Source organism: Poecilia reticulata, linkage group LG6 (genome assembly GCF_000633615.1).
Source record: "Poecilia reticulata strain Guanapo linkage group LG6, Guppy_female_1.0+MT, whole genome shotgun sequence".
Taxonomy (NCBI): domain Eukaryota; kingdom Metazoa; phylum Chordata; class Actinopteri; order Cyprinodontiformes; family Poeciliidae; genus Poecilia; species Poecilia reticulata.
In genome coordinates this window covers 19,534,895-19,549,318 of record NC_024336.1, presented here as the reverse complement: position 1 = coordinate 19,549,318, position 14,424 = coordinate 19,534,895, and the positions used below count along the sequence as shown (strand labels likewise).

The 14,424-nt window shown below is 37.8% G+C and overlaps 1 protein-coding gene across 2 annotated transcripts in view; it reads right to left on the bottom strand.

Annotated features, from left to right (window-relative positions):
- Nucleotides 1-14,424, bottom strand: part of kiaa1549la (KIAA1549-like a) — an 86,013-nt gene that overhangs the window by 35,531 nt on the left and 36,058 nt on the right. For both annotated transcript variants that reach the window (XM_017305370.1, XM_017305371.1), the window contains exons 5-8: nt 10,378-10,600; nt 8,072-8,205; nt 7,084-7,252; nt 284-343 (exon numbers count right to left, since the gene is read on the bottom strand). In XM_017305370.1, the coding sequence (XP_017160859.1) occupies nt 284-343; nt 7,084-7,252; nt 8,072-8,205; nt 10,378-10,600 (586 nt within the window). The remainder of the gene's footprint in view (nt 1-283; nt 344-7,083; nt 7,253-8,071; nt 8,206-10,377; nt 10,601-14,424) is intronic.

Genomic DNA, 14,424 nt, shown 5'->3' with positions numbered 1-14,424 from the left:
CACACACACTCTCACGCAGCAGCATCATTCACAGCCGTCCCTGATGTGATATGAAGCGATCTCTCCCCCTGCCCCAGTCAGGAAACTGTGAATTATACATCAATGGGATTTTCCGCAGCTAAAGTGACTCAGAACTGAGAGAGTAAGAAGAAAAAGAATGGATGGATGGAGGTGGATTGCTAAACATGCAAAGAAACACACAGAGCAGTACGAAAAAGGCATTTTGGTGTTATCTAATCAGTGCAACAATTGGTTTTGCAGAATCTGTTCAGGAGCAAATTACCTGTGATCACCCAGTAGCTCCTGGTTGCTGTGGATGTGTTGAGATTGTGGTACTCAAGAGCTGGAGAGACAGACAGAGAGACAGGTAAAGAGACAGAGACGTCGCATTTACTTTTGAACACCCAGGAATCTAACTTTACTTCAATCAGTAGTTTTTACATTTTGTTTTTAAGGTTCTGGAAAAATTTCACAACTTACAAGTTTCATATAATTTATCGGTAATGGACACTGTTTAAATTTAGTAGTATATATATTTTTACAGAGTTTCACAAATTTGAAATAAATTTAATATAGGTACATCATTTATTAAAAAAGCTAAAGTATCGATGGGCATTTTTTATTTAGCACAATAAAATATACACACTGGAATTATATGAAGCCTCTGTTCAAATGACAACAGCCTTTGCCTTCATAGACATTGTATGTTTACTAAATAACATTGGGGCTTTGTGAACTGACATTAAATTTACACCAGAAGTTGGTAACAACCAAAGTAACACAGACATAAAAAAACCCATCAAAACTAATTAGTACATATTACAGATGCTAGAAGATGAAATATTAAAGGGAATTAATAGTTAATACATCAAAAATTGTATGCAAAAAGACTTAGAAAGCCAAAGAACTATCTGAAATCTGTCAGCATTTAGAAAGGATCCCTAACACATCAAGACATTTTATATATATAAATTATTTTTCAGACCACTCTCTTTATCTCTTGTCCCAAAATCCTTATGTTTTCATAAGACCACAGTAAAAACTCCAACAAGTGAACAAATATCACTGGACAAAGAATAGGGTATCATTGAAGTTATTTCTGAAAATGTGGACAATACTGGCAAAACAGTCAGTCAGTCAGTCAGTCAGTCAGTCAGTCAGTCAGTCAGTCAGTCAGTCAGTCCATCTGCCCTATCAAAACAGTAAATAAAAGAACTGGCATGTATGAACACTTGCAGTTCTTCAATATCCAAAGCTGTCACTAAAATAAATGGCCAGCTCAGACAAGAGCCGGTGCAATTTATCTCGCTTTATTGCCACCAAATAACTCTGCAGATAAGAACCACCGTACAACTACTCAGACACTGGGGAAGCATCCTTCATTCTCAAATGAGAAAAGGGAGAAATGTCTGACTGTGAGAGCATTCATTATGTTCAATAAAACATCTCAGGATTAAGAAAAGGAATTTGGTCGCTGTGTAGTGCRGAATATTCGCAATACAGACCCCCTGCCTTATTTGGAGTCCAGCACAAGATAATTTGTCTCAAGATATTATAACCTGAGACAGTCAATTGAAAACATAAGCACTTTTATATACTGTTTGTTTTCCAGTGATGGTATCATTTACAGCTTAATGCAAGAAAAGCAACTATGCAAAAAAAAAAAGAAAAAAGCAATCAATTCCTGCAGAATACATTATTTCTCACTATTTCCCATGCAAATTGGATTTTAAAAGCTGCAATAAAAATATGTTATAATTAGCATACGGGCGAAAGGCCTTTCAAGTCACGCAAAGAAAATGCAACATTGGTAAAGTTGTGTGAAGCAGCACTGTAATGAACACCGACACGCTCCACATTTTATTCTGTCAGCCTGTTTTAAGAAATACCTGCTCCTCCATTCCCAGACAGCTGTCTCCTTATGTCTCTATACACACACAAAAACCATAACACCCTCTGTCTTTCGACTTCAATCTCATCTGGCAACGTCTTTCGTCCTATTTCCACCTCACCCAATCGGTCGCCAGCTTACCATGAGACCAAGTCAGGACTACAGCAAGCAAACAGTATCTTTAGCCAGCGTTTTTTTCTGCTCTAAACTATCGTCCAGAGACAAGTAAGAAAAATGAGAACACATTTACATTCACCGCTCTCTCCTCTTAACTTAAACAAGCTCATAAAAACACTTCACGCTCCAACAGCATTGGAGTGTGAAGGTTCAGGGCTCTCCATCTGAGTTCTTCGCAGAATCTGTGAAAATGCCCAGATGAATCCGCCATATTAATTTYATCAGCGCGGTTGTTGGAAATTTAATTGCAATATGCAAAAAGAAAGAGGATGGAAAATGTAGAGTAATAGGAAATGTTCTGCTCAGGTTTAATACAAAAAAAMACACACACACACACGGGAGATAAGGCACGAAGAGCATCAGATTTCTTTTTAATGAAGACTTTAGAAAAAGATGAGGAAAATCACAGGTTCCAGTTACTTCCCTTCAAACACTAAACGTCTGTTTAAAACTGGACTCTGTTAGGCAACGTGTTTGGTCTGAATTTAATCTTAAAAACAAGGAACAATCAGACTTAGCGAGGCCAACACACCGACCCACACAAAGAAGTGTGGAGGAACGGGAGGTTGGTTCAATTTTTTCACAAATAAGTATCTCAATAGCATGGTGTGCAAATGCACTCAGTCACATTTGATTTGATTCTCTTTAATGAACTACAGAAAAACCAATCAGAATTTAGCAAATTAGCTGCCACCGTTTATCTGTGTGAAGCATGATCTCAGTATGAATACAGCGGTTCTGTGAAGACCTCAGAGTTTTGTTGACGTAAATTAGGGAACAAAGAGCTTCATAAAGACCACAGAGAACAGCAACAGGAGAATGCTGGAATAACTTTAAGCTTTAAACAATGTCAGAAGCTTTGGATGCTCCCAAAATAGTAGAAGACAAAAAAAAAATCCAACCTTATATAAATGTATTCTGGACTGGAACACCAGAAGAAACAAAACATTATGATGTAATTTGTCTTTCTATCAACCTGTCTTGTTTAGGAAAGCACTCTTATGAAAGAGAGAGAAACACAGATGTAGACTTCCTACAAGCGGACATGCCAGTCCAGCTGAAAGCTAATTAACTTTATGCAATGCAGCTCCCCTTGGAAAATTAACCAATGACGCATGCCTGACAGGACAGAACAGGGAAAACAAACTGCAGTGTTTTGTCTTCTTCATTATGCAGTGCAAAAGTTAAAATTTTATTAAAATGTACAGGCAAATGAGTAACTGCACTTGACTTCCAGAGTTCWTTCTGGGACAATGAACCTGGTACAGAATGAAGGAAGTAGCTTTGTGGTGTGAAGAAATACTCTCAACATGCAAACAGACTCATCCTTCACATAAATGTTTACCTATTTATGCTCTAAAAGTAACTACCATCCAAAACACACCTGGGATATTAGCTGCTATCACTGCTGTGATCATTTTTTTAGTCAGTCATCCAATAGGCTACCATACATTGCTTGTTTTTTGTTTCACCACTCGAAACATTCAGTGATTTTTCGGAGRACAGGAAGGCGTTCTGTGGCGACGCTAAGTGGATTTGGATGTGACCAAGCAAAGTGTGATGTTTGAGCCCTTTGGGTGTTGAGAGCACACACCAACAGATACTAATCTAATCTCACTCTGCTAAAATTAGCTCATCTGGGGAACACGGACAACAGATTGCCCAAGGCAGGCCTGGGATGATAGGAGCTCTGCAGCTGTTTGCCCTTTWAAAAAAAAAAAAATCTCACAGATGGCATCAGAAGGAGCGATGGAATATAAACAAAGATCATTTGATCCAACTCTGGAGTGTGGGGGCCATTCACTTTGGGTAGCTGGAATCAAATAAAACACACGCAACATTTATGAAAAGGRTAGGACTAACTTATTCAATTTTTGGATTAAAAACAAAAGAAGCACTCATCGATTTTGCAAAAACAAAAATTACAAAATGACTAAATTACTACATTTCCATCACTCCTCTCATCCTCCATTCCTTCTTTGTCAACTAAAATTATGATCTTGTCCTGATAATAAGCATATCATAACCCCCAGYGCTTTCCAAACCTCAAAGAAGCACCAATCTTTTCCTTTGCCCCTTAGTGGAGTAAATCTATAATGAGTTGAAGATCACACACTCATTTGACACATCAAACAGAGTTTTAACTTTGATGCTGCGGTCTCTCTTGGTCCCATGTGTTTGGCCGCTTGTGGTGCCTGATGCTGCTGAACAGATCAGGCMCTGTTGAAAAAATTAGTTGCTACTCGTCAACTTACGCTTGAATACCACAACAGCTTCATAACAGACTGAAATCATGGATTAACAAGGGAAAGTGCTGAGGTTTTATTTAAARCCTCTGACTGCTAATACATTTGAGTAAAATTTGTTTTATAATTTGACAAAGATGCTTGGAGTACATTTTAGATGCCTTATTTCAAGTAATCTTTGTGTTTGGGGAACAGGTTAAACATGTGATAATTCATGGTTTTTGCATTGCCTTTCAGTTGAGTACTTGGTCCTGAGTACTCAGTGGTCATGAGGGGACCAAACAAATATTATTTCAGTCTTTCTTAGCTAGAAGTTCTAGCAGCAGTACAAGTGGACCAAAGGAAAGTAAAGGTTATATAATCTATTAATATATTAGGATGTAAACTGAATTCTTTCTTGTTTAGTTTCTCTGGGAGATAAGCAAACAACTGTATTTTTTATTTTATTTATTTTTTTTATTGTTAACATCCATAACCAAGCAGATTTATTGGTTCAGCTTCCTGCTGAACATTCTTCTTGTTTCAATAACGATGTCCTGGTCTCCTAGTGGTCCTCGTTCTCCTCCTAAGCCTTTCAAAACTGAAATAAAACTCCAGGGGCGAAAGCTCCTTTCTAGATTCCAAGCTACGCTCACYGCACTCTTTATTCTTACTGCTGCTGAAATTAAGGAAAAAAACACCATGAAGTATGAAAGTAGGCTCAGTGTTTAAACTTTTTCAAACTCTCCAGCCTGAGGGTACAACTGAGTCAAGTCAAGGAAAGCTACATTGTAGATTTTCTGAGATGTGTACTGGTTATTGGGTTCAATTTATTTATGATTTTTCCTTAACAAATACCTGAAATCTGGCAAGTACWTCAGCATTTACTCTCTTTTTATTAATAAAAATATAAAGATAGGACATACTAATATTTTTATTATGCAAATATGCAACGACAATCAAAATAACCTTGAATGTTATTTCTTGAATGAATAGTTTATGTTTACCACAATATGCTAAAATAACAAAAATGCCAAGTCAACATGATGTGAAGTCTAAATATTTTTTTTTATGTTTTTGCAATGATTCTGCAGCTGTACATGTTTGTTTTAACTTTTGCATGGAGAGACAAACATCTGTGAATTAATACAAAGAGACTACCTGCTTTTCTAGCAGGATGCATTACTACAGAATGTGATGACAGGAAGAATAAAGTGGATTAGACAACATTGGCTATGTTTACATCCAGATATAACTGTAGTAAAATTTGATCATATGAAAATATAGTTACTGAAGAAATCAGTTAAACAAAACCAGTTTATCAACAGGAAGTAGGATCTAAATATCTAAAGATACTCAATAACTGACAAAAACATAATCTGTCTTTTCAGTCTGGAAAAGACATGAATGACTAGATTTAATTCAAATTCAATTTGATTCAGAAACATTTTAATTAAATAGATGAATGGACGCAATAATGGCTTCAGCAGCCAAGCAGATGCACACTCAATATTTTTAAATGAAATTTGGTGGTGAGCTTGACCTGTAGATGCTGTGGTTGCTCAAATAAATTTAAAAACAGAAAACAAGGACACTCTCTTTTTATCAAACATTTATTATCTGACGGTTATAAAAAATTTAGGAGCAATTCTGTCCCTTGAGAAAAAATGCATCCTTAATTTAATTTATTACATTTAGTCCAAAAACTTTAGAATTGTTACTCTGAGATTTTTCTCTAGACTTAAGAAACTCTTCAAAGAAACTGGTTRTTTAAACAAGACATGAATGCATTGACTTGAACTGGCTTGTTTTCAGCTCAACTGACCCTCAAAAACAGTGAAAGAGGGGAAAACTTTAATGTCATAATACAGTTTCTCTCTTTTTTACCCTTTTCGAGGTTTTAATCTCTTCCTGTAATGGGGGCATATAGAAATTAGTGTAGTCTGGGGTAAATCTCAGTTTAAGAATCTATATCTGCGTTTATTGCTGCTATAAAATGTCAAATACAATTTAATATGTAAACTTGTTTTTGTGTTGTTGTTTTTTTTAATAATAAAACTCTGTTTTTGAGCAAATACTTTTTTCCGTATAGTCCCCTTTGCTCATAAACAGTTACTGACTGCTCACGGCAGAAAACAATCATAGCCAAAGTAGGTGTCAGCAGGACAAAGCTGCACAAAAACTAAAAATCAAGATTCGTCAACAAAATCCGAAGCTTCTCTGGCTTTCAATGATTCATTTTCAGTTGTTTCATTCGGTTTCATGCGGTGAAGCAAATATACAGCCAAATTAACCCTTTCATGCATAGTGGTCACTACAGAGGACAGCTGTCTAAAAGTCATTTTCTTGTGCTTCTTGTGGATTTTTATGTTATAAATGCACACAGATCACTGAAGTGGACACTAATGCATCATAAAATACACTATCGACTACTGGCCATCAGCTGCAAAATGCAAGAAATTATTTTTGTTAAATCCAATATGGCCGACAGACAAAAAAGCATGCGGACCGACCCGGTCCCTCCTCCTACTGTAGACGACTCTAGCAGGCAAAAAAGATAAACCCTAAAGAACAATACTMTTGATGTATTTTTTTCCAATGACAACTTTGTATTTGGAGACAATTACAACTGATCACCTAAAAAAATAAAAAAATAAAATTTTTACCTTTTTTTATGCCTTTAGAAAATCAACAAAAAAAAAATGGGGAAAAAATCCTGACACAAAGSATCATAATTCATGCATGAAAGGGTTAAATTACCCCATTTAAAAAAAATGAAGCTGTACTTACGCTCAGCTATCACCAGYGGAGGATAGAACAGGAAGTATCCCACCAGCTCTGCAGTCAGCTGGTTGAGGAGCCCACTGGATATTGTCCCATTAAGAACTGCATCCTGGTTTTTCACCACATACACCAGCGTAACCGAGGGCGAGCCAGACTCCTGAGACACACTCTGGATCTGCGGACAAACACACCAGCTTGAATTAAATATGCTGCTCTCTGCTGCACATAAGAACACTCAGAAAGGTTTCAGATTTTTTTTCCAGCAAAGACCAAAATACAAGGCCACATTTATAATTTAAACCTTCATGCGAAAATATCTAGAGCTATCATGCCAAATGTCAAAGACGCGCATAAAGAATGCACAGCAGGCCTTCAATGAACAAGGTTTTATTCTCTCCATAATAAGACCTGTGTGGTTTCTCTGACATTCTTGTAACAGAATCACAACAGCGAAGTGGACGACGATGCTAGATACAGAGAATTCCCATCACATTTCTCTGCGAGCGTTAATATTTCAGGGGATAAATAATGAATGGAGCCTATATCTCCGTTTGCTTGTTGAGACCTACTTTATGGTTTTGATGGTGTTTGCATGTGCAGTGTATATTCTGCAAACAGAYGAAGACTTTGGCAGAGAAATTTGTATGATTTATGTATGAAAACTAGATTTATTACAGTTTGCTGTTTCCAAAAATATAAACAACATTTCTCAGAAGCTACCTCCCTCCCCCCCTTCAGTCAAGTGCAGAGTGTTACTATAGCTGTCTTATTTTTGGTAACTTTTGCTTCAAKAAGCCATCTGGCCACAGTAAAAAAAAAGCTTGCGGCCAGCGCCGCTGAAGCAAAAACAAGAATAAGTATGCGAGCGACTGAGCTGGTGTGGAAATCCACCTGGAGCTGTATTATAAATGCTAGTCTGATTAGCATGCTGCATGCAGACAGGACGCATTTGGCTGTCTGCCTTATAAATAGTCTCGGTGCACTCGTCCCGTACCTCCACTGTGAGTCTGTTGTAGGTCTCCAACACTTTATCCTGAGCCTCCTCAAAGGCATTCTCAAGCCGCTGCTCCAGCATCTGGACGAAGCTGCACGAGTAGATGTTGTCTGCAGGTCCAACAAATCTTAACACTGCAAGCCAGGCAAGGAAGAGCAAAGCAGGGATTATTYATGCACCATCTGAGTAGTAAGAGAATAACAGGCTGCGTTAGGTTAGGGGTGGATCTCACTCTGGTTTTCTTCTAAAACGGTATTCCATGTATGAAGGAAGCGCGTCTTAACCTTGACAACACCACATCAAATGTGGGCGTAATCCGAATATCTAAGAACCCTTTGTATGAAGAACTAGGTAGGTTTTTTTATGTATTTTAAGGGATATTCATGAACAATTTAAATACAAATAATGTATTTGTCCAGTCGGTCAGTTTTGGAAGTTGACAAAATATTTAAGCTCACAAAGTGCTGTTAGGAAATAACATATCACAACTACTTCACTATTATTGTGAAGTAGTTCTTGAGTTGAGTCTTGAGTCTTTATTTGTAACAGCGGTGACGAAGTCTTGTCCCGACCAGTGGCATATTTTACTGCAGGAAGTGTGATGCATACCGCAACAAAACCTCCCAGCGTATTAGCATGCTGCTGCATATGAAGCAGGGAATTGAAGCACAAGCAAGAATCAATCTCTCAGTTGTTCAGCTCATTAACCGTAGATACGTTTGCCAATTTACCCGCCGCAGTACAATTTGCATGAAATTACCAACTGGGTCAGCAGGGTTTGTGCCTGCAGAGCGATTCAGACTGAGACCAGTGAAGGATGTTGGGACTTTGAAGGAAGACTGCACCCATCAGCAACACACCGTTTGAATTTAGGTCAGAACGCGGCTCCCCCTTYGGCACCGCAGTCCTGTTTCGAGTTAATTCTCAAAACAAAGGATAATAAAGATGGAATGGAGCAAGAAAATAGAGGGCAACGGGTAACGTTCATAATCTGCTGATGGACTCAATATTGTTTACGCGGAGCTGCGCCTCCCCGCTTCTGACGGTGCGCCGCTCGTTTTCTCRGGCTTCGGTTTAGATGGAGGCGATAATCCTCTTCGTTTCCATTGCTACTCAGGTTTATCGGTCGCACAGACGTCCCTCCAGAGARCTGCTTTCATTAATACTAACAACAGAGCCAAACATACAGATTCCAGATACAGCATGATGGATTGGGTATCTTATCCACAGTGCTTTTATTTTTAGGCCTAACCTCAGGTAGTGTTTGTTTATTTTTTTCTGTTGCTGAAGATGCATATGCTTTCTGTCTAATGTTATTTTTTCTCCTCCATTTTAACTTTACATTCATGCTTTCTTTCAAATTAAGTTTATTATTTACATCATCCTACTGCCTCTAGCTCACTGCTTGCATTTGGATAGACCACAATCAATTTTCCTGCACAGCTATTTGGCACTTTATACCCCAAACAGTTTTTTAAAAAAGACTTTATACTTTAGTCCACATTTGATCACAACCATGAACATCGGCATATTTTATTGGGATTTTATATCATAGACCAACACAAAGTTGTTCATAACAGTGAGGCAGGAGGTAACCTTTCCACGTCTGTGTAATTTAATCTCCGTAAAAATGCAGCTGAACATCTCAGAGGAAAATGTTGTTGTCAGTGATCAGATTTTCTGAGTTTCTAYAGTGAGGGAGGCACCCATATGCACCAATTAATGCTGATTGCCACAACACACGGCCCATGGATTACAAGCTACAAAGACAAAAATAAATGGAAATGCAACAAGTTTAGCTCAGATTAAAATTAAAATTATTCTTTCTTATTAGTTCAATCAAAACTGAAGCAACATTGATTTAAAATTGTGGATCCATGTTGAGAAATACCATACTATTCTCAAAATGTATATTCTGATATACAGTCTCTTAACTGTGCTGATTGTCTGACCTTGCTCACACAAAACTGTGTGTGCGTGCGTGTGTGTGTGTGTGKGKGKGGGGGGGGGGTGCGTGCGTGTGTGTGTGCTGAAATGTGTTGTGAGGCTTAAGAGCTGACTAAGTGATTGGACCAATTTGTTCTGCAATCATGGGGGTCTGTATGGGATTTAAGGTATCAAAGAGGAGTAAAGGAGAGCTAATCAGAGTCTTTCTAATTTTGTCTCGGTTCTGTTCTTCCTGGAATCAATTTAATCCTCCCCTCCTGCAGGTTTTTGTCTTTTTACAATCAAGTTTCTGGAACGAGAAGCTGGTTTTGCTGGATTTTAGGGTCACGCACTTCGATGTTCATCTTAGTTATTCTCACCTGTTTTGAGCTGCAGGTGAATGTGGGGAGCGCTGATCCAGGTCGCCACGGGAACCAGAACCGCCTTGACCAGCGGGGTGTGCTGCCTAATGTCAGACAGCAGTTTGTCAAAGCCGTAAACGTTCAGAGCTTCGACAACCATGGAGGAAACATAGACAGTTTTCCCGCTGGTCACGTAGTAGCCCAGAGTCAGGTTGTGGGGGCTGCAGTCGTCTCGCTCCACCTGTGACGGAGACATGTTTTCAGGTTTGCACTTTGCAGCATAAACTAACACTGAGGATTTTAGAAAAAGCTAACTTTTAACACATTATGTCACCTACTCACTTGCTAACAAATTATTGCTTTTACAAATGCAACAGTGCCACATTTTTAGCTAAAAATTCCTAGAAAATGAAAGGAGCTGAAGCATTTTTAACAGCTTACTGTTTCACTAAGGTATATACATTKGGGCAACGTGACATTTCTAAATCAATGATTATATTAGATGCAATAAGTGTGCATTTTCCTTCTCACTGTCTCRGCTGTCATTGAAGCATCCACCACTGTGAGCTGCAGCATCTTGAACTCAGGTTTGTGCTTCTGCCGTAATAAGACTCCATTCATCTGTGTTWCTTTGTTATTGGCCTGCAAAGTGCAAACCCCTGACACCTGAAATAAAACATCCAATAAATGTTGCAACCCTAGCTGTCCATTGCAATATTAATATTGCACCATGTGGTACTACACTGAGGATGTGCAATATATTGAGCAGCACTAGCATAACTTTAACCACTTCTCAAAATAGAACTGCCATTCATTGAAGGCAGTGCTGGGTTATTTTCCATAAATGAAGCAAAAAAAAAACAGAAGTCTACTCTTTCCTACCATCACAAATGCAAACAAAAAGTTATTTTCTTTGGTATTATTATTTTTGGCACATTTTTTATTTGCGAGAATACACATGGAGGGCAAAACCGACTAATTTAGCACTAATCGACAATGCATCTATGCAACCATCTACATTAAACACAGAGTCATCTATGTTGTTTATTAAACTGGTATTTATTTCTCACATGTTCTACATTGCAATAAACACTTTGTAAATTATTACAAGGAAAGATTCATGAAGAATGTATTTGAAAAAATGTTTTTGAAGCAACTAAGTGTTATAAATGCGTCTTATCTTTAATTCAGTGAATAATTATTTAAATAATTATATAACTGTTTATTACTGTATTAATTCTCCTTTAATCAGAGGGAATTAAGACTTCTTTTTAAGTAATGGACACTTTAAGCGGATCCTGCATTAAATAGATGATCAATAAATGGAAAAGCAGAATATTCCCACTCGACCTGTGAGCCAAGCTGGAGAGAAAACAGTGAGATTATCAAACTGCTTTAAAAATTTTATTTTATTTTAAGGCTGTTTGCACATCTTTACCAGAAGTTTACATAAATGTGGGTGCCTGCGTACGGTTTAGAGAAAAACATGCTGATGCTTGTTTTGTCTTGGAGATATTGTGTTGTTATTTTATCCAAGGAATATAAGCAGTAAAACAAAAAAACAAAGACAGCTTTAGTGTTAACATCTGAAATAGGCTCATAGAGCTGTCCTGTGAAAAAAGGACAGCTCTATTATGTATTGGATTTAGATTTGAAAGCACAAGCGTCCGCATATGAATATTGATCATTCTTGGTTTCATTTCAGTTTAGCTCTGCATTAAGAACAAATTTCAGCTCGATTCTTTAACAGTTAAGACTTTTGGCCATATCCTGAAAAAAAAAAAAGCACACACACACACAGACAAAAACTGGTGAGTCAAAGAATGTATTTCTGCAACTTAACACCACCCACCTTCATGTACCCTCAACCTTCAACCACACTGAGTAGCTGAGGTTGTTGTTGTTATGTATTTTTTCCTCTCTCTCTCTCTCTCTCTCTCTCTCTCTCTCTCTTTCTCTCCACAACCATCTTTTCCTCTCCTCTTTCTCTCCCTGAGTGTAAGCTGGCGTCTCCTGGCTGATCTTTTTATCTAAAACAGACATCCTCTCTGAATGAAACTGTATCCCAGCACCTCTCTTTATGCAGAGTCCAAGTAAAAGCTTCAGCCTCATTTTTTTTCCAAGCAACTCTTTAAACATTTTTTCAATTATGCTCAGTTTGATATCCATAAAGCCACCTTTGGGTTTTGCATTTCATCAGAAAACACAAAAAAAGTGCAGTTGAATCTTGCATTTGAAGTCTAAACTAAAATGTAATGAGCATAAAATTAAATATTGACTGTTTCTTTCAGATGTTTTATTTTTGTCTGTGTTTGTGTTAATCTCCTTGTGTTTTTTCTAAACCGGCAGCTCAAAGGGAATACAGTGAAGAAAAAACTGTTCTGATTCACCAAAAACTGAATCAGTCAACCTTGACGTATGATCCTATTTAACATTTTTTTTATTGTATCTAATGCTGCTAAGCTCTTGAGGCTTTCGACCTTTTTAGATTTGATCAAAAATTTGTTGATTTTTTTTATTCCTATTTCTACTGTTTATGTTTTTTGAATTTTGGATTTATTTATTTATTTTTTTTGTGTTAGTTTGCTTATGTATAAACTACATGAGTTCTTATCTTAGTTCCATACCCTCCACAATATTTTTGTCTTATTTGTCTATTTCATCCCTTTTTTTATCTTGTTTACACTTTAGCATTTGTCAAGCTGTCCATGTCTATCAACCACAAAACTTAGAGAGCAAAATACCTTCAGACAGCRTTTATAAAGTCTGCCTTTCATGTGAAATGATATTCTCAAAACTTAAAGGCAATGCATACATAATGCACATGGTGTCAATGATGCTTTTTTAATGTCACTTATTGACATTAGTGACATTAAAATCTGCTTTGCATGCTTTTATAGCATGAAATAGGAGATAAATATTTAAAAGATCAGTAAAAATGACTTCATGTTTCCCTTCTTTATATCCCTTCTTYGTTACGTAATAAACCACTTGCTAATTAAATAGAAACCACCAGTGCGAAAACTAAAAATACTAGACAGCAACACTAAAATGTTAATACATTTTTAATTTCTAAACTCCACGTTAAAGCTGATTGCTTAACCTTTGTTTTGCATTTCTGAAGAGGACTGCTAAATTTAACAAAGGGAGCCAGAACTGACCTCCTTTGCTCCCTGCCAACAGCTGACAGCTGTAAAACTGCCCAGTTTGGTAAGTAATTATGGCTAACAACATTGTTCAATGATGCAACACATTAAGCATCGCTGCATGCTAATTTCATGCTGTTTAACAAACCCGAATCACGTAGGGGGCAGATTTTGCTCAACAACATTGCTACTGCATCCAGGCGCTTCAAGATCTGAACTGTTACTATTTCCTGGTCGGTGTTTTTCGCCCTCGACAGATTAATTTTGATTATCAAACCGCAGTCTAGGTTTTCAGATGGAGAAGATGAGAGCTGAGGAATGTGTCTGTGTGTAGCAGGGGGTAGATGAAAGTGCCGTGGAGCTTAGAGATACTGAGTCACTCCCCRCGAAGGCTCACAAACAACTGGATAAAAATAGCAAAAGCAGGCGGATGAAGACGGAAGACGGACAGAAAGTGAGATGAAGAGAGGCAGGTGGACAGACAGAGGCGGACAGCCACAACGAGCCGACTAGTACAACAGGCAAGACGGGCATGTTGGCAGAAAATCGATCTAGTTGGACCAAGGGTGTAATCTCATCAGGAAGATGAAGGGGGAGAGCAATTTGAGAGATGTAAATATTGAAATATACATGAAAGGAAAAAGCTGATAGTGATGGTTTGAGAGGAAGGGAAGAGGAGATGGAGATGGAGCCATGTGGTTGACACAGGATGAAAACAAGCATTATGTAAGAGTGGCAGTGGGATGTGGGAATGGTCTCCCTAAATAAACTCGATATCGCCTAATATATCATATCCATTTGTCACCTCTCTCATGAATGGTACAGGAGATATATCTCCTTTTTTTACCTGCATGAGTCTTTGTCGGGAGGTGCTGGTGCCTATCTCCAGCTTAAGGGACAAGGGTGTAAGAAAATGGAT